Source organism: Pan troglodytes, chromosome 20 (assembly GCF_028858775.2).
Source record: "Pan troglodytes isolate AG18354 chromosome 20, NHGRI_mPanTro3-v2.0_pri, whole genome shotgun sequence".
Classification (NCBI taxonomy): domain Eukaryota; kingdom Metazoa; phylum Chordata; class Mammalia; order Primates; family Hominidae; genus Pan; species Pan troglodytes.
In genome coordinates this window covers 47,435,825-47,459,984 of record NC_072418.2, presented here as the reverse complement: position 1 = coordinate 47,459,984, position 24,160 = coordinate 47,435,825, and the positions used below count along the sequence as shown (strand labels likewise).

The following is a 24,160-nucleotide window of genomic DNA, read 5'->3' as shown; positions in this document are numbered from 1 at the left end:
TAAAATGGGGATGTCGCAACTGTCTCACAGGTTTCCCCTAGGACTAGAGGAGACAAGGGGTCGCGCGCAGCGTCTGACAGGCAGGGGGCACCCAGAAAGGGTCCCCGCCATTTCTATGGGATTCTGACGTCACGCCAGAGCGACTCCCACGCGTCGCTGCACTGGCCTCGGCCTCCCGGCCCCGCGGCTGGTCTTAGTGCTCCCCCTAGACCTGCACATGCCCAGATGCGGCGCCCCACCAGGCCCCGGACGCGGACGCCAGCTTAGCTTCTGGCCGGGTCCCCCGCCCCACTTCCTTGGAGAAGCCGGAACCCCGCCCACTCACCGCCCGCGCCGCGGAGGCTTCTGGGAATTGTAGTTCTGGCTCTCCGAGCCCAAATGCACTTCCGGGTTCGGCCACAAGAGCAGCCATCGTCCCGCGCGCGGACGCTTGCTGTCGCCGAGCAGCTCGGCCCTTCAGAGTTAACCCCCAGCGGCCTTGCGGATGCTGACTAGGAGAGGGGACCGAACTAGCTTAACCCGAGTCGGCCGTGTTGCAGAATCGGGGCAGGGGCTTGCTTAACCCGAGTTCGTCCTGCCGCAGAGCCGTGCTAGGCACTGAGGCGGTGACAGGCCCAGCCTGGGCTGCGGGCCAGCGGACGCCCAGGTTGGTAGGGGCGTGGGGCAGCGCTTGGTGTCCGATGCGCGCATGCGCAGGGTCTACGCGGGAAGCTGGAAGCGGTGGTGAGTGTAGCGGGGAGACCTGGTATCTGTGCGGGTGGCGCTTTAGCCTCGGGTCACCGGGGTTGATGGAGTTACTGATACAGCTGTATATTCCGCGACTGTCCTCTGCGTGCATGCGCGGGTGCTTGGTCAGGTGGTGCTCTTGTCTGGGGCCTGAGGATGCCCAGGTTGCTGGAACACAGGGCACACGCATTGATGTAAGGGGGCATCTTGAGAACTCCCCTCCTCCAATGCCGGGCTTATTTAGTGGAGGCCTGAGGATGTCCGGGTTGATGGAGTGCTCCATTGCAGATTGTGGTTTCTGGAGAGGAGGGGCTGTGCCACTGTCCCTTTACTCTTGATCAGGTATTTGGGTAGGAAGCAAAAGGTTGTAGGTAAGATTCCGAGCAGGTGGCTCTGGGCCCCTGGAGCAGACAACGCGCTTCTCCAAGGTCTGGGGGCGCTGTGGTTGGTGGAGAGACCAGATTGGAGTTGCAGATTCTTGTCCCAGAAGAGGCAGTGTTGCTAGTGAACCCTTGGTGGGAATTACCCATGGGCAGCAAACTCCCAGGCTGAAGGAGGGTATCAGGGCCTAGAAACAGGTTCCGGGCAGAGGGCCCCCTGCACGTCCTGGGGGTGTCTGAATGGAAAACAGAAACTTGAACTGATAGTAGGGACCTATGTAGGATAGTGCAGAGCTCTAGAGCATTCAAGATGGGCAGAGACTCCGGGTTGGAGATACAGAATTTAAGTCCAGGAAGGACAGAGCTGCAACAGCTGCCATCAAATTGGTAGCTGGGGAGGAAGCAGTATGTTGCCAGCATCGTTATGAAGCAGGTGTTGCTGAGACCTTTACTTGGGTACGCTATTTGCAGGCGTGAGAATGTGCAGGTTAGTAGAGGGACAGAGTCTGTGTTGCAGATTTGGTCCCGGGAAGAGCTGACTGCACAACACCCAGGCCGTCATGATTGGGCAAGAGAAGGCCAAAGGGCCCAGTTCCCATTGAGCTGCTGTATCGTTGGCTTGAGAACCCCCACGCTGGCGAGTGCCCAAGTCCTGGGGCTGATTATGGAGCTGTATGCTCAAGCTACTGTTTAGTTGTTGTAGTGTCCTGGCTGCAGGCAAATAGTGGGGCAGTTGACCCCAGAACCTACACAGAGGCTGTGGGTACCTGAGATGTCCCAGGCAGGTTGAGACACAGGGTGAGGGATGTAGATTGTTGACTCAGGAGCATGGTGTGCCCCCAGACGGGCAGAGGAGCCAGGTCCTGGATGCAGATTGTGAGCACGAACCTGCTCTGTGGCTGTATCAGTAGGAGGGAGTCTAGGTGGGTGGCCCGTGTGCAGTGGCTGTGGAATAGAGGCCTGGGGGCTCCAGTTTGGATCTGGTCTTAGGAGGCACGGGGCTGCTCCAGCAACACTCTGCACATGTGCTGGCATTTGGGCAGATTGGGGAGGCATGGGCAGTCCTAGGACCCTGATTCTGCCTGAGGATGCCCAGGTGTGTGGGGGGAGCAGCTGCAGAGGGGCGGGACTGTGTCAGGCACCCCTTGTGCACACACACCGGTGTTTGGTTGGGAAACAGGAGGCCGGAGATGAGTTTTAGACAGAGGGTGCTGGGGTCTTTGTGTGATTGGAACCCTGATCACAGCCTGATGGTGCCCAGTTTGGTGGAAAGACAGGATCTTCCTGAGCCACAGGTGCCCCTGAAAGATGTTTGGTCAGAATCTGGGCAGGTGTGGCTCAAGCAGGGGGCTGTGGAGTAAGGTGGAGGAAACAGTTTGGGTGCAATTTCAGGAAACAGCTGCATTGTGAACCTACGCTATGCTGCGTGAGAATATGGTGGGAGCAGGGGAGAGAGTAAGTGGGAGAGATGGGGTGCAGAGGGTGGGGTGCCTAGGGTAGGATTTGCCAGGGGCCTCTCTAGTCTTGGATCCCGAAACACCTAGTTGGTACAGAGGCACCTGAGCTTCTGAGACATGTATTTAGAGCCTGGGTAGGGCTGCTTTTGTCTGGCTTGTGCTGGTGTCTGTTGGAGGCCCCCAGCCCTATGCAGGCCTTGTTGTAGTTTCAGGCCTGAGTATACCCAAGTTGGTGGAGGGACTGGTTTAGAGCTACAAATTCAGGGCCTGGGAGGGTGTTAGGGTGGGAATCTGGCTGGTGCTGTTCGAGTAGGAACCAGTGGACCCCAGAAGTGTGGAGGGAACAGGATGTGGGTATAGCTGAGCTCTGTGCATAAATGCTTGGCTATTTGAGCAGGATGTGGGTGGCCCTCTGTGCTGAGTTGCTGGAGGGACAGGTCTGGCTGATGGAACGGTAGGATCAGTCTCAGTTGTTGAATCAGTTCCTGGGAGCAGTGGAGCTGTGTCACCAGCTTCATGCAGTTAGGCAGTGAGTGTGATTCTGGCCCTAGGAAGAAGTGCTGGCTTAGGGCTGTAGATTGAGGTTGGTAGGGGTAGGATGGGGTGAACACCAGGGGGTCCTCGATATGCCTGATATTTGTGGGGATCCCAGGGCCCAGTGGAATAGGAGAGGGATGGACTGGTGCTGCAGACTTTGGTGGTGGGCAGAAGGCCATGTTGGGCACAAGCTGGGCTTACAGGTAGATGGTCCAGGGGCCCAAGATAGTGGAGGAACCAGGTTGGAGCTGCAGAAACTTGGCCTGGGAGAGGGACTGAGGGACTCTCAGTACATACACAGGTATTTGGGCAGGAAGCTGGCAGGAACCTCCAGAAGTGCATTTGCTATGGGAATGCATCCTGCATCCTGGGAGCAGGGGCTAATGGGGGTGGGGGGCCCAGCGGTTCCGGCAGACCTACATCTTCATGCTTTACTTGGGGCTTCTCTCAGTGCAGCTCAGGACCTCAGCACCCTGCTGTGCCTGGAGGAGAGCATGGAAGAGCAGGATGAGAAGCCCCCAGAGCCCCCGAAGGCCTGTGCACAAGTGAGTGGAGACCCAGAGCTTGGGTCTGTCTGCAGCCTGACCCTCTCAGCTTGGGAGGCTGTGGCTCCTCCCTGACTCTCTTTGCAGCCTTTTAGGGGGTTTGGGGCCCTCATGGCCATCAGGCTTCTAACACTTACTATATATTTTATGAATCTCCCTGCTAGTTGCCTCACCTTTTTAGCCCAGATAACTCTTTCTGGAAGGAATTTGGCATCCTGAATCAAAAGCCCTTAAAATGCTGATTCCCTTTTGGCCAGCAATTCACAGCTTTGAGAATGAACAATTGGAAATATACTAAATGTGCAATGTAAGAGGATAGCTGAATGAATTACGATAAGACCATGAAATAGAATACACTGTAGCCATTGAAACTGATGATAATGCAAATTTAATGACAGAAAAAGTTATTTATTACCTATGTTAAGTAAATTGCACTTAGAAATCATCACTTTTTAAAAAGGGATATAGTTTTTGGGTATATAGAAAATATGTTAGAAGACTATAAATATAGCAATCAGTTAAACATTATCTGTAGTCGTTTTATCATTTATTTATCTGTATTTTCTTTTTCTTTTCTTTCTTCTTTTTTTTTTTTTTTTCTTTGAGACAGGGTCTTGCTCTGTCGTCCAGGTTGGAGTGCAGTGACACAATCCTAGCTCACTGCCGCCTCAAACTTCTGGGCTCAAGCCATCCTCCTGCCTCAGCCGCCTGAATAGGTAGGACTACAGGTGGGCACCACCAAGCCTGGCTAATATTTTTTGTGTGTGTGTATTTTAAAAATTTTTTGTAAAAACGATACCTCACTATGTTTTCCAGGCTGGTCTCGAACTCCTGGCTTCAAGCCATCCTCCCACCTCAACCTCCCAAAGTGCTAGGATTACAGATATAAGCTACCACACCTGGCTTGTATTTTCATATTTTTGTACAGTACACTTTAAGGTAAAAATATTAACAATTGGCCAAGCACAGTGGTTCACACCTATAATCCCAGTACTTTGGGAGGCCGAGGTGGGAGGATTGCTTGAGGCCAGGAGTACAGGACCAGCCTGGGCAACATAGTGAGACCCTGTCTCTATAAAAAATTTTAAAAATTAGCCAGGATAGTGGTGTCCACCTATAGTCCCAGATACTTGAGTGGGTGAGGTGGGAGGATCACCTGAGCCCAGGAGGTCTAGGATGTAGTAAGCTATGATTGTGTCGCTGCACTGCAGCCTGGACAACAGAGAGAGACTCTGTCTCTAAAAAACAAGTTAACAATTTAGAACATTTCCCACCGCAAATATTCTTTGAAAACTCTTAATTTCTTAAAACGGTTAAATTAGAGCTTCTCCTTTCTCTTCCTGAACAAGTCAGCCTTGAAGCCATGAGGTGGGGCAGTGTTAGGGGGCACCTACAGTTGTCAGGACTGCCTGCTGTGAAGAGAGTGTCCATGTGCAGGGTGTCAGTGACCAAGCAGGGTGAGGAGTGCATCTGCACAGGATGACATCCCAGCATAGTCAGAGCCCAAGTGGAATGAAGAAGTCACTTGTGCACGTGGTGCAGCCCAATGTGGGTGTCAGAGCCCAAGTGGCTGAGGCCAGTGTCCATATATGGAGATCTGGTGTGGGGTGACGGGGTCAGAGCAGGTGAGCAAGGCATCCAGAGAGGGGGTGCTTCATTGTGGGTAGTTGGAGTCCAAGTGCAGTGAGCAGGTGTCCATGGTAGATGGGGTGTTGGAGCCAGAGTGGGGTGAGATGTGCACCTGTGTTGGGGGTCAGGTGCAGCCTGGTGTGGCATGTCAGAGCATGAGTATGTTGAGGGCATCATGCATGAGGGTGGCCTGCAGGGGTGTCAGAGCCCAGCAGCGTGTGGAGGGTACTGACACAGTGGGGTGGCCTGACATGGGCTGTCCAAGTCCAAGTGGCAGAGGAGTGAGTCTGAGAGATGGGGCAGCCTAGCCTGGGGAGTCAAAGTCTAAGCAGGGTGAGGAGCTCCCCTGGGCAGAGGGTGGCCGAGTGTGGGGTGGCAGAGCCCAGGGAGTCTGGGAAAGCATCCATAGGGAGAAGGCATCATTGTGGAAATGGGAGAGGAGCTACCTACAGGGGGCTAGATCAGATAAGTAAGTGTATATATAAGGGACTGGAGCCAGGCGCCTTGCCATCAAATCAGGGAGGTACAGATATGGCAAGAAAGAACATTTGAGTGGACTCTGATGTGCAGTGGGAATTGGAGGTTTTATTGTGGGCTCATGGTTTTCAGTACACATTAATCTAGAAATATATAGAGATGTGTGCTTGTATCGGTGTGCGTATGTGTGCACACAGATTCCCTGTCTGTCCATGGAGGGCTGGGAGCAGTGACATCCTAATACCACTACGCATACCTAGTGCCCACATTTCACCTTCTAAATATGTTACAGGTTTTATGGGTTTATTGTTAATGGCTCTTTAGTGTTATATTTTTTTGCTGTTACAAATAGCATTGATATAAATGTTTTGTATGGGATTCCATGTATACATGTGCAATTGTTTTAGAAAGAGTTAAGCAAATATAAGTTTACATTTATATCTTTATCAAAACTACAGGTAAAATGTGTGGGTTTTTGTTATTTTGTTGTTTTTTAAGAGACAGTGTCTCACTCTGTCACCCAGTCTGGAGTACATGGCACACCAGCATAGATCACTGCAGCCTGGAATTTCTGCGCTCAAGTGATCGTCGCACCTCAACCTCCTGAGTATTTGGGACTACAGGTGCACACCACCATGCCCAGCTAATTTTTTTATTTTTTATTTTTTGTAGAGACAGGGTCTCGCTGTGTTGCTCACGCTGGTCTCGAACTCCTGGGATCATGCCATCCTCCCACCTTGGCCTCCCAAAGTGCGGGGATTACAGGGTGAGCCGCAGTGCCTGGCTGGTAGAATGTGTTTTGATGTGGTCATTGGTGTTCTAATTTAAGCGAGGCACTAGGTGTTTTCTGGGACTCTTAATGGTCCTTTTACCATTTTCTTTTTTGTGAGCTGAATTAGAAGTCTGTTCATTAAATGACTTTTGTCACATATTTATTGACTGCCTAACCAGTGTAAGGCCCTGTGCAAAGCACTGTGGGGAAAGATGAGGCAGACAGCACTGCCCTGCATGACTTAGTTCTCACAACCAGAAACGCGCTTCTTATACTTTCCAAGGCTACATAGGGAGAGCAAAAACATCCTCTTTGTTGTATTAGTTATCTGTTATTACGTACCCCAAAATTTTGCAGCTTAAAATAGCCAATGTTTATTTTGTCACACAATTTCTGAGGGTCAGGAATCCAGGTCAGCTTAACTGGTTGTTTCTGGTGCTCACGGTCCCTGATGAGGTTGCAGGCAAGTTGTTGTCTGGGCTGCTGACTTCTGAAGGCTTGACTAGGTGGGAGGATATTGTTGCAAACTCACTCAGATGGCTGTTGGCAAGAGGTGCTGTACACCAGAGAGGCCTCTTTCCAGGGTGTTCACAGCATAGCAGTGGATTTCTGCCAGAGCAGGTGATCCCAGTGAGAGAGAGAGAGAGAGCAAGAGAGAGCAAGAGCACTTAGTTGCACACAATCAAGATGAAGCCACAATGTCTTTTATCATCTGATTTCAGAAGTGACACACCATCACTTCTTCCATATTCTGTTGGTCACACAGACCCACCTTGGTACCATTGGGCAAGGACTACACAAAGGCATGAATACTAGGTAGTAAGGGTCTTTGGGAGCCATCTTTGAGTCTGGCTACCATACTTCTCAACTCTGAATGTCCTCTAGTTAATTTTAATTATTATCAGAAGATGAACAAGTACTTGATTTGGACCTGAAGGATATTAGGACCCTGGAAGGGAGAGAAAAATCAAGGGAGCCAAAGTCTTTGCTTTGAACGAAGGCCATGAGTCCAGTGAGCTGATCTAGGAAGAAACCATCTGGGTATTGGGGCATCACCTTAGAGATTTTAGTGGCTCATACACAGGGAAGTAGCAGCTGGTCCAGCGAAGGCCTTGAGCCAACTCTGAGCCCTACCTGCCTTCAGGGACTGAGACCAAAACTGCTGCCAAGTAGGTGGTAGAATCTCACCCATCCACTGTCATTCTCAACATTCGAAGTTGTGCAGGTTGTTGGTGGCCCTATGTGGATGGTCTATTCTGTGTATTTCAGGACAGTGAGAATTATTCATGGATGATAAGGTGGGGCAGGAGAGGGAATTTTCTTGTGCATGAGGACTAAAGGGATCCTCTTGTCAGGATGATTTCTGAGAAAATCAGGGAAGGGAACCTTCTTTCCAGTGCTGTAGTTTGTGAAGATTGGTTTTACGCCTTCTAGATTTGGTGATTAAGAAACCTCAGGGCCTCCCACATGGGCCCTGTGGACGCCATATCCCTTGAGCTGAAATGTGAGCTCCACCTTCCAGCTCCCAGGGCAGGAAGAGATGGAAACACACCAAGAAGTCTGCCTGTGTGACGCCTGTGTTTTCTAAATGTTCTCACAGATACAGAGGGTTTCCTGCCAGTAGACCCCCAAAGCAAAGCTCTGAGAATTGAGTCCAGTAATACTTATGTGATTTGATTAGAAACTTCATTTTATTGCCCCAAGAATGCCTCAGATTGGGAAAGGAATATTTGGTCGTCTCTATTTATAGGTGAGCAAATAGCCCTAGCCCTAGGTCTGATTTGACCACTGTCTCACTATGAAGCGGACAGGTCACTCCGTGATAGCTCTGCTTTTCTCTTTCCCCCTGCTGTGGGTCCCATGGGGTCCCACATACATTACAGAAGGAACAATTATTATCTCCTGCCCACAACCCTTTTCTCTGTGCAAGTCAACAGTCTAATTCCTGTTCCCATTTCGTAAAGTCTGCAAAGAAAAAGGGAAATGCTCCTTTATGACCTAGAGAGGTGACTGTTGAACAAGAGGGTAATTTAAAGATGCTCCAGAGCATACAGAAAGTAGAGTAAAAGTTTTTAATTCTATTCCTGTGTCCCAAACTCTGCACGTGTCTCTAGTCTTGTCAAATGCAGAGAACTTTTATTGTGCTCCTACTCAATACTGAGGAGAATACAAAGATAAAAAATATACAGTGCTTTCTAATATAGAACCCAGGACCCAGGGGACAGGTATATAGAAATGGTAGTAATATGAAGAGAATAATTTTACTGGTATAGTAAAGGGCCAGCAAAGCTAAGAAGTCCTGAGAGAAGAAGAGATGAAGTTTTCTGCTATCTGGGAACGCTTCATGGAGGAGGTGGCATTTGATCTGGGCCTTGGGTGATTAGACAGACTTTGGTAAGACAATGGAAAGCAGAAGAGTTTGTGTCAGGCAATCAGTGGACTTAAATGAGCTTACTAAACCTTATTACCATTAATTTCTGCATTGGTGAAATAGAATAGACATATTACTCTTTTCTTCAAAAAAAAAAGTTTAGGCCAGGTAAAGTGGCTCACACGTGTAATCCCAGCACTTTGGGGGACCAGCATGGGAGGATCACTTGAGGCCAGGAGTTCAAGACCAGCCTGAGCAACATAGTGAGACTCCCACCTCTACAGAAAATAAAAACAAAAAAATTAGCTAGTTGTGGTGGCGTGCCTCTGTAGTCCCAGCTTCTTGGGAGGCTGAGACAGTAGGATAGCTTGAGCCCAGGAGTTCAAGACTATAGTAGGCTATGATGGTGCCACTGTGCTCCAGCTTAGGCAACAAAATGAGACCCTAGCTCTTAAAAAAAAAGTTTAGATGATTTTGTGAGATGGAAATTCTGTGTTGAAGTATTCTATGTATTACTAAAAATACTAGGCAAATGATAGATTACATTGACATTATCTGAAGGAAACTGAGGGAGCTAAGATGTAAATTCAGGAAATATTCCTAAAATGGTCAGTAATCCAAAGTGAGTAGAACCTAGGGAAAAATTCAGGGTGTGTGGGTGTGCATGCATGCACGGGCTCACATGCATTTGTTGCAAGCTTGTTTCTGAGCATTTCGTTTGTAAGAGTAAGTTGGGAGCAGGTTCTGGATACTGACACTTTGAATTTTCTGCAAAGAAAAGGCACCCAACAAAGATTTCCTCTAACCAAGGGAGGGGCTTGAGCTCAGCTTTGCTTTAGTGCCTCCAGGGACCCCAGGGACAAATGCAAAGTTACAGGTAGCACATTCCATGTCCCTTCTCCTAGTGGCTGTTTATAGTCAGCATACATTTATGAAGAGCCTGCTATGTGTCAGTAGTGATCTAAGCACGGTGGAGCCACGGTAAACAGGACAGACAAGATCTCAGCTCTTATGAAACTCACTCTAGTGGAAGAGTTAAATAAAAAGCCAAAGGTAGAAGAATATATGTGATGTGAAGATATGAATGCAGGGTAAAGTATAGAGTTGACTGCTGGGGTCAGGGCAAGGAAGGACATTTCATCCAGCGTCTACCTTGAGGAAAGATGAGCTTTCTTTTGTTTTCTTGTGAAAACTTTTAAACAAAAAGGTGCTAAAAACAGTTTTCATTCAAGAGGAGGTGCAACCATATTCTCCAAGTATAATAGTTTTAGCAGTTATGGCAGATAGTGACATTTTGGAATTTTGTTTCTGCCAAGTACCTGCTGAGAGAAACATTAAGTTGTCCAATTCTTGGTATTATTTCTTAACTGATATTAGCTTTTTTTTTTTAAATTAACTGACAGTGTGATATTATCTGAAGGAGATTGTAATAACTTAAAATACAGGTTAGCATTTACAAATTTTCCTTTCTTGAGTAACTTTTCTCATTTCCCAGGCATTTTTTAAGAAAAGATGTATTTGTCATGGGTGTATATCAGGAATGTAATTTTTCTTTCAGGCCAGATAAGATTGAATCCATTAACAGTTTGGGGTCAAAACTTGTGGCTCCCTTGTACCATCTGTAGTTTGGTTGTGGCTATTTTTTGGCATTGTGAGTTTTATTTTTGTTTTCTGGCATTTTGGGCTATTTTGTAATGTTCATGCAGCAATTTCAAGGCAGTTTAGGCCAGTTGTGGTGACTCACGCCTGTAATCCCACTTTGGGAGGCTGAGGCAAGAGGACTGCTTAAGACCAGTAGTTTTTTTTGTTTTGTCTTTTCTTTTCTCTTTGTTTTCTCTTCTTCCTTCCTTCCTTCCTTCCTCTCTCCCTCCCTCCCTCCCTCCCTTCCATCCTCCCTCCCTCCCTCCCATCCTCCCTCCCTCCCTTCCTTCCTTCTCCTATTTCTTTCCTTTTTCCTTTCCTTTTCCTTCCCTTCCCTTTCTTTCCCTTCCCTTCCCTCTTTCTTTCCCTTCCTTTCCCTCTTTCCCTTCCCTTCCCTTTCTTTCCCTTCCCTTCCCTCTTTCTTTCCTTTTTCTTTCTTTCTTTTCTTTCTTTCTTTCTTTCTTTCTTCTTTCTTTTCCCTCTTTCTTTCCTGTCTTTCTCTCTCTCTTTCTTTCTTTTTCTTTTCTTTTCTCTTTCTTTCTTTCTTTCTCTCTCTCTCTGTCTCTCTTTCTCTCTTGTTCTTCTCTTATCTCATCTCTTCTCTTCTATTCTTTTCTTTCTTTTCTTTCAGTCAAGTTTATTTTTAAAAGTAGTCTGGGCACGGTGGCTCACGCCTGTAATCCCAGCACTTTGGGAGGCCAGTGTGGGCAGATCACAAGGTCAAGAGGTCAAGACCATCCTGGCCAACATGGTGAAACCCCATCTCTACAAAAAATACAAAAATTAGCTGGGCGTGGTGATGTGCGCCTGTAGTCCCAGCTACTCAGGAGGCAGAGGCAGGAGAGTCACTTGAACCCGGGAGGCGGAGGTTGCAGTGAGTTGAGATCACGCCACTGCACTCCAGCCTGGGGACAGCACGAGACTCTGTCTCAAAACCAAAACCAAAACCAAAACAAACAAACAAACAAAAAAAGTAAAAGAATAAGGAATGGCTACTCCATAAGCAGAGCAGCCCCAGGGGCTTCTGGTTGCCCATTTTTTGGTTATTTCTTGATTTTCTGCTAAACAAGGGGTGGATTATTCATGAGTTTTCCAGGACTGGGGTGGGCAATTCCCAGAACTGAGGGTTCCTCTCCTTTTTAGACCATAGAGGGTAACTTCCTGACAAAACTGTCATGGCACTGAGACCAGCAGTTTGAGACCAGTCTGAGCAACATGACAAGACCCTGTCTTCTACAAAAAATAAAACGGCAGTTTAACTGTTGTAGTATGTGTGGTAGTAATGCAAGCAACACAACCTCTTGGCTTTCACATTGGGCCTTCTTTACATTGCAGCAGCTCTGGCTCTTTGATACTTATTGTGAACCTCACAACCTACCCAGTAAATATACAGTGGTGTTTTTAGGTTTGGAGAATCCTTTCCTACCTTTAAATACATTAATGCTAGCCATTTTTAATAACCATTCCTACTGTAATAGTAAAATATTTTCTAGATAGATAAGGAGAAAAAATTGACACACTTATACCTTGACCTCTCCACATCAAGTGATCCTCCCACCTTTGCCTCCCAAGTAGCTGGGACTGTAGGCACGTACCACCGTGCCTGGCTTATTTATTTCTTTCTTTATTATTTTTTGAGATGGAGTCTCACTCTGTCGCCCAGGCTGGAGTGAAGTGGCATGGTCTCAGCTTGCTGCAAACTCCAACTCCCGGTTCAGGTGATTCTCATGCCTTAGCCTCCAAAGTAGCTGGGACTACAGGTATACCACACCTAGCTAATTTTTTTTTTTGTATTTTTAGTAGAGATGGGGTTTTGCCATGTTGACCAGGCTGGTCTCGAACTCCTGAGCTCAGGCAATCTGCCCACCTCGGCCTCCCAAAGTGCTAGAATTACAGGTGTGAGCCACCGTGCCCGGCCTATTTTATATATTTTGTATAGACAGGGGAGCCTCACTGTGTTGCTGAGGCTGGGCTCAAACTCCTGGGCTCAAGTGATCCTTCCACCTCAGCCTTCCAAAGCACTGTGATTACAGGTATGAACTGCTGCACCTGGCCACTTTTATTTTCTTTTAGTTTTTGATCCAATGGCTTCTAAAGAAATGAGTTATCAAAAATTAGCAGTAGTTGCTTTTCAGTGTTTGATTTGAGGAGGAGCAAAGTATCCTTGAATGGGCTATCATTTAACAGACTGAATTATTGTATCCTGTAGGAAAAAACCTGAGGACACTACAAAGGAATTGCGTTGTTTCAAGGTGATTTTTAAAGAGGGAAGCACCTTTCCTGGTTTCCAAATATTTAATTAAAATAAGTGCTTTTGAAAAACATGGATGCAGCATTAAAAGAGAGACAGTGAACCTGCTCCTCAGTTCTACCCCTTCAAAGAATAACTCCTTTTAATGCTTTTGAGAACATCTTTCCAGATTTTTCCGTGCATATTTATATTTTATAGAAATCTATTCATCTTCTGTATAATGTTCTTCATTTTTTCACTCAGCAATATATTATAGACATCTTTCTATTATTTATATGTATCAGTACATGCAAATTTATTTCTTCTCTTGGCTGCTAAATAATATTCAGTCATCTGAATAAAGCATAATTTATTTAACCAGGCACTTCCTAGTGGACATTTAATCTCCCTTCCCATCTTGCTATGATAATGTAACTTGCTAATGAGGTTTCTTGTATATGCATCCTGATGTACTTTATGTTATTTCCTAAGGATAAGTACTTACAAGCAGACTTAATGGATGTTACATTACACTTTAAAAAATATTGCCTTTAAAAAAACAAAAATAAAAGAGTGTACATAAAAATGGAATAAACTCTGTACATGAATTAATAATATTGTACCAAAATTTCAATTTCCTGGTTTTGACAATGTACTGTTGTTATATATGATATTACCAGGGAAAGCTGAGTGTGGCTCTATTTTTGCTACTTCTCGTGAATCTTTAAGGATTTCAAAATAAAGCAGTATTTATAAATACAGATATTTAATATATAGCCAATACAGGAGGGTTGTATCAATTTATACTTCTTCTAAGAATATATGAAGCTCTTGGCCAGTGGGCTGCCAGAGCTGGAGTCATTAGCAACAGACTAATGACTGTGACTGTCACAAAAACACCCGATGTGGTCAGGATGTTGGTTATGTACAGGGCTTGAGCAAATAAGTAAATATAAAGAGGAAAATGGGAGCCAGAGAAAGAAAGTATACATAAAGAAAGGAGAAAAGCTAGACAGAATAAAATGTGTTATTGAATTGTAATTGGAGGTATCCATGTGAACTTATGGTCTCTAATATATACAGATAAAGAAATAGATGTTTGATTTTGACGTAAAGAGGCGAGCATCTGTTTGTATATTCACAGCAGTTTCTTCATAGTTGCACGTGCATTTTTCTTTGTCTGTTTTTCTGTTGAGGCTACCTTTTACTGATTTGGAAGAAGTCTTAATAGTATAGATTCTTATTGATCATGTGGCACCTTTTGCTAAACTTTTTTTTTTTTTTTTTTTTTTTTTTTGAGATGGAGTCTTGCTCTGTTGCCTAGGCTGGAGTACAGTGGCATGATCTTGGATCACTGCAACCTCCACCTCCTGTATTCAAGTGATTCTCCTGCCTCAGCCTCCCAAGTAGCTGGGACTACAGGTGCGTGTCACCATGCCCGGCCAGTTTTTGTATATTTAGTAGAGACGGGGTTTCACCATGTTGGCCAGGCTGGTCTCAAACTCCTGACCTCAAGTGAACTGCCTGCCTCAGCCTTCCAAAGTATTGGGATTACAGGTGTAAGCCACCGCACCCGGCCTGCTAAACATCTTATGAAATTAATTTGTTTATCTTTTTCTTTATGATTCTGGCATTGGTCATGCTGTATTCCATTTTATTTGCTTATAATTTTGTGACCCAGGAATTTTGGCAGGTCCCACTGGACAGTTCTTAGCGTCTTAGTGCTCCTTAGTGTCTTGGATCACTCAGTCAGCTGCATTTAGCTGCAACTGGGCTGGCCCAGAAGACCCACAAAGACCTCATGCCCAGGTATCTGTGGGCCTTGGTGCTCCTCCAGGTATCTCCTCTCTCTCTCCACATGGTTAGCGGAGCTTACCACTGGGAGGAGGGAGGAGAAATATGGTGGGAGGGATGCGTTAAAATAGGTGGTATGTCAAATCTTAGCCCACTGACCGGAGGAGATTTGAGCTGCCACTTAGCTCCCTGATTGTTTTCCTTTTTCTCATCTGTTTTGCCTTTTCAGGATTCTTTCCTTCCTCAAGAGATTATCATCAAAGTCGAGGGAGAAGACACTGGGTCTCTGACCATCCCATCTCAGGTAGGTTGGGCAAGGCCTCTGTCTTTACACTGAGAAATGTGCATGGCTGGGAAGTGAGTAGAAAGTGAGGAAATAGGCCGGGCGCGGTGACTGCCAGCACTTTGGGAGGCTGAGGTGGGCGGATCATGAGGTCAGGAGATCGAGACCATCCTGGCTAACACGGTGAAACCCCGTCTCTACTAAAAAAATACAAAAAAAAATTAGCCGGGTGTGGTGGTGGGTGCCTGTAGTCTCAGCTACTCGGGTGGCTGAGGCAGGAGAATGGTGTGAACCCGGGAGGCAGAGCTTGCAGTGAGCCAAGATCGCGCCACTGCACTCCAGCCTGGGTGACAGAGTGAGACTCCATCTCAAAAAAAAAAAAAAGAAAGAAAGTGAGGAAATGGAGATAAGAGTGGACAACTTTTTCAAGAAGTTTGGTTATTGTGTGAAAGGTAGAAGAAAGTGAAAACTTCAAGGACTTTTGAGATTGAGGGTTTTTTTTAAAGGGATTGAAAAGATTCAATTCAGTTTAAATGATTACAGGAAGGAGTTAGTAGAGGAAAAAAAGTTATTCATCAGGCGACAAGAGAGAAACTATGAAGCAGAGTCCTTGGTTAGCACCAGAGAAATTAATTCAGAACATCTTAAATAAATTAGCTCTATATGAGGAGAAGGATTTATATAGGAACAGTGAGGTTGAGGGAATTATTTGAAAGCTTGATCTTTCACTGTGAAAAATCAGATGAGCATGATGGTGGGAATTGGAATGGAGAGATGTATGACAAGGGTAGAGAAGGCTTAAAGTAGCAATTTTGGATTATGAGAGGAAACAGGCCGCTCCAGTAAATGTAATAGGATTGCTGGTCAATCTGAAAGGTTCATTCAGAGATAGTGGCCATTAATTTATAATACTCTATCCTGCTGCTTTTGTGGATTTTTCCCTGCAGTGGCAATTTGTAGCCCACTTTCCACAGATAGCAGACTGACATTCAAATTCATTTAGTTTTTGTAATTTGCCAGGTCCACTTCCTATGGAGTGGACACTCCAAAGGTCAAGGGAATACTGGAAAGAGAATTTAAAAATACGTCAAGTAGAAAGATTAAAAATGATCCATGGACCTTAAATTGAGTAATTAATATGGAAGTGATAAAGAGCCTACTAAGTAGAAATGAAAAAGAATATAGGCTGGTAGTGGTAATAGTAGACATTTCGGTAGCATAATGGCCCTAAACTTTCAAGGAACAAGAGTAAAGGGAAAAAACTGAGCCAATACAGTGGAGCAATCTGACATTGTAGTGAAACGTGGGCAGTTTTGTATTTGTGATTCAAAAGGTGGAGTGTTTTATGACAATTTCAAGGTCTGGGGTGTCCCCCGAAGAATGAGCTGATGAAGAGCAACTTCAGAATATGAGACTTGGGTTAGCCATATGAACTGATGACTGAGAACACAGTCATCAATGTGCAAGCTTGAGGTTGTATCCCTCTACTACTAACCTTAGGCATATGTCTTAATTTCTCTGACTCCCTTGGTCTTCGTAAGAAAAAAATAGTACTGCTAATAGTGTTTTCTCACAGGAGCCCTGTGAGAATTAAATGAATAATCCATGTGACATGTTAGCACAATGCCTGGCACCATGGTGATGCTTCATGCAAACTCATAAGTGCTTCATTAAAGTCAGTTATTTTTATATTCTCATCAGCTGACTATACAAGTGGATGCTATAGACAATATGAGACAAGACAGTACAAGTTCTTATATTATAGGATAAATCCCAAGTATGAATCTTCAGTGAATGGGGTGGGGGTGGTGTTCAGGAGGTGGGTAGGACAGAGCTCCGAGAAGTGAGGTAAATGGCATGAGTTTCAGAGTAACTGGGAGGACATGCACTCCTTCTTTGATGCTGAAATCTAGGATGGGAGAGTATGAGCATTATTAGCCTCTGAAGACTGAGGAGGAGGGAAGTCGTCAGCAGGAAGTATAAGTCTCCATTAACACAGGGATGTATAGGGAATGTTTGGTGAAGGATATTGAAACTGCAGTATTTTATTATTATGATTTTGAGACAGGGTCTCACTCCAGTCACCCAGGCTGGAGTGCAGTGGTGTGATCACGGCTCACTGCAGCCTTGAATTCCCAGGCTCAGGTGATTCTCCAAACCTCAGCCTCCTGAGTAGCTGGGACTATAGGCATGCACCAGCACGCCTGGCTAATTTTTTGTGTTTTTAGTAGAGACAGGGTTTCACCATGTTGCCCAGGCTGGTCTTGAACTCCTGGGCTGAAATGATCCACCCACCTCAGTCTCCCAAAGTGCTGGGATTATAGGCATGAGCCCCCCCACACCCATCCTATTTTATTGTTACAAAAGATGAGTTTCAAGGGCAGTTGAAGATTTTGGGAAGGAGTTTTCAGGTTGAGGAATTTGGGACAAGTGGGAAGAATAGAATAAGTGGGATAGAAGTCCAGAAAAGCTAGTATCTGCACATTGAGGGGCCTTTTCAAATGGGTATGTGGTACAGCTTGTGAGATCCAGGTGAGCGGGGATGACTTAAATCAATTTGGGTGAGGGTTATTGTGATATCTTAGAAGGTTTATTGATAGTGTTCATTACTTACTAAAATAATTTGTGAAATATAAATGTAATATCTACTATATATAAACACTATGCTAAGCATTGGAGTTACATTTGCAAACTGTAAATACCTTGTCCCTGCCTTCATGGATCATGGCCTAGTGACAGAGATGACCATTCTGCAAATAAGAAAGTGTGATTATAGAAGTCCATGGAACTTTGAGAATATATAGTTGGGAGTGGAGTGGGGGTGCTAATCTAGTTTAGTATTATCTGTTTGACATTTGAACAAGCTTTATACTAAAGAGACCTATATTACACAGAAAGGGGGAGTGTTTATTAAAAAGAAGCATGCATTACAGATTGAAAGACAATACCTTAAAGATTAATGTTAAATACAGGCAGCAGTTGGCGAGTTATTTTTTGAATTTCACGTTGGGCTAATCATGAAAACATTTGAGGTTTCAGTGAAATTTTTAGGCTCAAACTTAGAGGCATATACAGCAGTATTTTGCATGTGTTTTCATGGCATTCAGGACCCTGTATCCTATTCATGAACTGCAGCTCAAGAATGCCTGGTCTATTTAGAGAGCCTTTAGTGGCAAGAGGCATTCGATTTCCCCTTGCCTTTGCTGTGCCTGGGTAAGGACAGATCACCCTTAGCACTTCTCTTTTGGATTAAAATTCCTGCCCAGTTATCTTAAGAACAGGCCCTTTCCTGCTTAGAGGAGGCAGCCCAAGAGACCCCATTTATATGGCAGTAATAACAGCAAACGTCTCCTAAAAGGCTCTGCCATGCAGCTGGATATGGATAGAAACAGAACTGTTATTTGAAGACTGAGCGTTCAGAATAAAGGTCACTTTGGCTCTCAGTTAATCTTTCAGGATCCTGAGACCTACTAATCATAACAGTACAGGCTAAGCACCCCTAATCCAAAAATCTGAAATTGTCCAAAATTGGAAGGTTTTGGAGCCCCGACATAATGCCACAAGTGGAAAATTCTACACTTGACCTCATGTGACCACTCACAGTCAAAACAGTCAAAACTGTTTCATACACAAAATTTTTTTAAAAATTGCATAAAATTACCATTAGGCTATATGTTTAAGGTGTATATGAAACATAAATGAATTTGTGTTTAGACTTGGATCCTGTCTTCAAGGCATCTCGTCATGTAAATGCAAATATTTCAAAATCTGAAATCCAAAATTCTTCCAGTCCTGAGTATTTTGGCTATGGGATACTCAGCCTGTAATTGCTGGCCTTTGTTGTTTCATCAGTAAACTCTGCTAGTGGCTTTTCATAGATCATCGTAATTATTCATTCAACCCAATGATTTAGGTGTTATTAGGCCTAATAAATAGAAATGGAATAAACTCGCCACGGAAAGACAACTGGGTCAGGTGTGGTGGCTCATCCCTGTAATTCCAGCACTGTGGGAGTCTGAGATGGGAAGATTCCTTGAACACAGGAGTCTGAGACCAGCCTAAGCAATATAATGAGGGTCTGTCTCTACAAAATTTTAAAAATTAGCCAAGCACGGTGATGCACACCTGTAGTCCCAGCTACTCGGGAGACTAGGTGGGAGGATCACTTGAGCCCAGAAGATGGAGGCTGCAGTGAGCCATGATTGTGCCACTGCACTCCAGCCTGGGCAACAGAGTGAGGCCCTGTCTCAAAAGAAAAAAAAAAGGACAGATTGTCAGATTAGATGTATTTCTTAAGTAGATATATGCCCTTTATAGGTGAGAAAGCCAAGTCTTTTTATCTTCTACATCCAGTCAGTGTTCTTCACCTATACATACTGCTTTTCATCGAGGTCCACATTTCATTTTCTGTCTCATGCATTAGCAAAGTACAGCCAGTGGCTGTTTTTGTAAATAAAGATCTATTGTAATGTAGCCACACCCATTTGTTTATATATTTTCTGTGGCTAATTTCTTGCTATAGCAGCAGAGTTGAGTAGTGTGATAGAGACTGTATGGCTGGCAAAGTGTAAAATATTTACTATCTGGCCTTTGACAGAAAAAAATCAACCACCCCTGTTTCATTAGTTTCTTGGGAATTTAGAGGGAATTCCTAAGTGGGAATTCTATATTCACCAGTGCAAAAGTCAGAATAAGCATCCTTTTTAAGGCAGACAAGATAAAATAGTTTATATCAGTTCTTATCTGGTATTCCTTTTTGGAGTTGTAGAAACAGGTCCAGCATCCAAAACCCAAAGAGCTCACCCAGAAGGCACCTGTACATCTTGACTGGAATCTTTTGGGCACTGACAATTTCAGGACAACTCCCAGGTCACCAGTTTTCCTTTTTCCATCTGTCAGACTTTTCCTCCTCCATGAACTTTGGAAGGAAATGATGCCCAGCTGAGCAGGAATGTGTGTCCTTTTTTAGGAAGGAGTGAACTTCAAAATTGTGACTGTGGACTTCACACAGGAGGAACAGGGTACTTGGAACCCTGCTCAGAGGACCCTGGACAGAGATGTGATCCTGGAGAACCACAGGGACCTAGTCTCTTGGGGTAAGAATACACTCCTCTTTAATGAAGATCCATCTACTGAAATGATTTCACATTCTGATTGATTAAAAACTGTGAAATTCAGCAGCCAGAATGATTTTGGCTGCATCTAGATTGTGTTTGTGCTCTTTATTCCCCAGTGAAGATTAATTTTAGTTTGTAGGGTAGAAATAGTGCAGATTCTTGGGCTTGAGATTTTCAGTCTTCATGTTCCTAAAGACCAAAGGCCAGGAGCAGATTCTGCAGTAATTTTCTTTTGTCCCCAGCTTTGAAAACTCAAATTCCTGTATCTTTCCTTGTCAGCTTTTTGAAGCAGATACAATCTCCTAGTTGGAGCAAGGGAAAGAATATAAAAAGAATTTTCCAATACATGTGTTCAAGTGAGAACCAGACACATAGGGGTCATTACAGGTGTAGAAGGTCCATTTGAAAAAATCCGCATAGAAGATGCCACATTTTTCTTCATTTCCCACCTCCTGGTGGACTGTATATATGACCACTTTTTCCATATATACTCTCTATTGCTTGACCTAGTAGCCACCCAGGCTGCTAGGAGCAAACTTCTAGTCTCTCTCAGTTGGAATCACAGAAATTTGTGGGGCTGTATTGGTTCCTAAGGTAGTTAGGGAACTGGATAATAATGCCCCATTCCTTTTCTTTTGTTCAAAAACGTAGTTTCCTCATGCCTCACTGACACAGAGTAGAGTATTTAGCAAGTTTTATGCCTTCAGAAATTCCTGGATATGTAGACACTAATCTCTTAGTGAACATCTGTGTAGCACTAAAGAGTGGAAAAGACTCTCTATACATATTGCAAAATTGGGTTGCAATTCTGTAGGCTCTACGTAGATGATCTTATTTTGGAATATGCAGGTATTTGACATCCAGAGTCTTATTTATTCAGACTAAGATTAAACCAAGATTACAATAGTTCCATTTTAATGCTCTGTTGTAATATTGGGCTGTGGTAGTTCTGTACTTAATACTTTATCTCACCCTTTTGCTTTTTCAACCTAGGTTATCGGTCAGTATTTGAAAACAAATTCATATATATTTTTCATACTTTCTTGTTAGCTTTACTCCATTTTTCCATCTCTAATATTTTTTGGCTAGGATGTCTTATATTGCTTTCTTTCAGACTTGGCAACCGCAGTTGGAAAAAAAGATTCAACTTCAAAGCAGAGGATTTTTGATGAAGAACCAGCTAATGGAGTGAAGATAGAAAGGTTTACAAGGGATGATCCTTGGTTATCTTCATGTGAAGAAGTTGGTGATTATAAAGACCAGTTGGAGAAGCAACAGGAAAAACAAGAGATACTTTTGCAGGAAGTGGCATTCACTCAAAGGAAAGCAGTTATTCATGAGAGAGTCTGCAAAAGTGATGAACCTGGGGACAAGAGTGGTCTGAATTCCAGTCTATTTTCACCCCCAATTATACCCATAAGAAACCATTTTCATAAACATGTATCACATGCTAAAAAATGGCATCTTAATGCTGCTGTAAACAGTCATCAGAAGATTAATGAGAATGAGACACTATATGAAAATAATGAATGTGGAAAACACCCTCAGAGCATTCACCTTATTCAGTTTACAAGAACTCAAACAAAAGATAAATCCTATGGATTTAGTGACCGTATTCAATCTTTTTGCCATGGTACACCCCTACATATACATGAAAAAATTCACGGAGGAGGAAAAACCTTTGATTTTAAAGAACGTGGGCAGGTTTTGAACCCCAAAATATCCCATAATGAACAACAGAGAATTCCTTTTGAAGAGAGTCAATATAAATGTAGTGAAACCTCTCATAGTTCCTCCCTTACTCAAAACATGAGAAATAATTCTGAAGAGAAACCTTTTGAATGTAATCAGTGTGGGAAATCCTTCAGCTGGAGCTCTCATCTTGTTGCACATCAGAGAACTCACACAGGGGAGAAACCTTATGAATGTAGTGAATGTGGAAAATCCTTCAGCCGGAGCTCGCACCTTGTTTCCCATCAGAGAACTCATACTGGAGAGAAACCTTACAGGTGTAATCAGTGTGGGAAATCCTTTAGCCAGAGTTATGTCCTTGTTGTGCATCAAAGAACTCATACTGGAGAGAAGCCTTATGAATGCAATCAATGTGGAAAGTCATTCAGGCAGAGCTATAAACTTATTGCACATCAAAGAACACATACCGGAGAGAAGCCCTATGAATGTAATCAATGTGGGAAATCATTTATCCAGAGCTATAAACTTATTGCACATCAAAGAATTCATACTGGGGAAAAACCCTATGAATGCAATCAGTGTGGGAAATCCTTTAGTCAAAGTTATAAACTTGTTGCTCATCAGAGAACTCACACAGGAGAAAAACCCTTTGAATGTAATCAGTGTGGGAAATCCTTCAGCTGGAGCTCTCAGCTTGTTGCACATCAAAGAACTCACACTGGAGAGAAACCGTATGAATGTAGTGAATGTGGAAAATCTTTTAACCGCAGTTCTCACCTTGTTATGCATCAGAGAATTCACACTGGGGAAAAACCGTATGAATGTAATCAGTGTGGGAAATCCTTCAGCCAGAGTTATGTTCTTGTTGTACATCAGAGAACTCATACTGGAGAAAAGCCCTATGAATGCAGTCAATGTGGGAAGTCCTTCAGACAGAGTTCATGCCTTACTCAACATCAGAGAACTCATACTGGAGAGAAACCATTTGAATGTAATCAGTGTGGAAAAACATTTAGCTTGAGTGCTCGACTTATTGTGCATCAAAGAACTCATACTGGAGAGAAACCCTTTACATGTATTCAGTGTGGAAAAGCTTTCATTAATAGCTATAAACTTATTAGGCATCAGGCAACTCATACTGAAGAGAAACTCTATGAATGTAACTAGTTTGTAAATTAGCTGGGATTTATTCCTTTTTATTTCATTCTTTTAAAAAATTTATTTTAAGATAGTACATGTAGTTGGAAGAACTACTATAAAAACAATATATGTGGGAAAACTTCCAGCCCTCTGTTAATTGTGTGTCTCAAATTTGTTCTGGAAAAGAAAGGGGGAAAAGTCTATGAACGACTTTTCAACCTGGCAATTCCATATACAACGTTAAACTTGATTCTTATGACATATTCCTACGAAAATAATAAATACTGGCACTTTTCCTTGCAGAAAGCACTCAGACCTGAATCAGAGAAAATCATATGCCAAAGCCAACTACCAGTGTGAGACCTCTTTTTCCATAAAGAGTAAATGGAATGCTAACACTAGTGGGCTTATTGAGAAAATTGAAAGGTTGCTGTAGTGTTTAGAACTTAGGCTGGAAAACCATATTTTAGTGCATCATTTTACTACATGATCTTCCAATTAGATAGCTTGTAATCTGTTCCTTACAGCACTTGCTGTTGTTACATGTGAAGATTTTATAAATTTTAGGAAAGTGTCTATGATATATAGTGAAAAATGTGGGAAAAGAATATAGAAATAATATTCACTTCTAAAACCATTATGATAAAATATTTGTGTATGGATTAGAATAGAAAGGGATTATGGATGTATCTATTCAATTTCTCAGTTTATGTTGGGCCTTCCTTTTTGGAATGTATGCTGTTATGCTATGATAAATGATATAATGAGTAAAAATTATTCAAAACCAAAAATGAAATACAAAGATTTCCTTCTTTGACTATTTAGGAAAGACTAAGCAACCAAATAGCAAAGATCCCTCAGGATAATGAGGTTTATGTTTGGAATAGCATGAGCAGATTACTACTTAGGACATAGATTCCTAGGAACATTCCTCATTGAAAATAAAATAGATTCCTGGAAATAGGTAACTAGAAATTTTGGCCAGAAGTGGTTTCATATGAAGAACTGAAAATGCGTGGGAAGTATAGAGGGCAAGTGGGCTCATTTTCATATATGCAAAGCAATATTAAGGAACTCTATTTTCATGTTTTAGTTCTTCCCCTCATGTAGTATTGTCTCTTTCCTCTGGGATATGTTCCCTGATGTGAGAGTTCTCTGAATAGAAGGGTGCTTCCCTGGCTCAGTGCTGACCATCTAAATTATGCTTGCAAAAATGCTTTCATGAGGCAAGGTTTTAGTTACTCTTTGATATTTAAGATTTGATTAACATGTCTTTCTGACCTTTCCCTTGAATCATGAATTTGAATCCTGTGGATCACCATATATTGAAGCCTCTGATCCCAGAAAGGTAATAAGCTGAAAGTTGAAC

General features: G+C 43.6%; 1 protein-coding gene across 6 annotated transcripts; it reads left to right on the top strand.

Annotated features, from left to right (window-relative positions):
* Positions 1-169: 169 nt before the first annotated feature.
* On the top strand, positions 170-23,582 carry ZNF180 (zinc finger protein 180). Of its 6 annotated transcripts, none has more exons than XM_009435807.5 (5): positions 170-723; positions 3,552-3,645; positions 14,789-14,863; positions 19,812-19,938; positions 21,074-23,582. In XM_009435807.5, the coding sequence occupies exons 1-5, from the start codon at positions 689-691 to the stop codon at positions 22,816-22,818; spliced, it is 2,076 nt and encodes a 691-aa protein (XP_009434082.1). In that variant the 5' UTR covers positions 170-688; the 3' UTR covers positions 22,819-23,582. The 6 variants fall into 6 exon arrangements, with proteins under 6 accessions (XP_009434082.1, XP_009434083.1, XP_054530106.1 ...); XM_009435808.5 differs by having other exon boundaries at positions 196-646; XM_512734.9 differs by having other exon boundaries at positions 381-723; positions 3,557-3,645.
* The last annotated feature ends 578 nt before the right edge of the window (positions 23,583-24,160 follow it).

What these genes read in the sequence shown, in the direction of transcription:
- ZNF180 (XM_512734.9), top strand. Translation starts at nt 681, where the DNA reads ATGCGCGCATGCGCAGGGTCTACGCGGGAAGCTGGAAGCGGTG. An exon ending in GCGGGAAGCTGGAAGCGGTG is followed by an intron (nt 724 to 3,556) that starts GTGAGTGTAGCG and finishes CTCTCAGTGCAG; the next exon opens with CTCAGGACCTCAGCACCCTG. An exon ending in CAGGGACCTAGTCTCTTGGG is followed by an intron (nt 19,939 to 21,073) that starts GTAAGAATACAC and finishes GCTTTCTTTCAG; the next exon opens with ACTTGGCAACCGCAGTTGGA.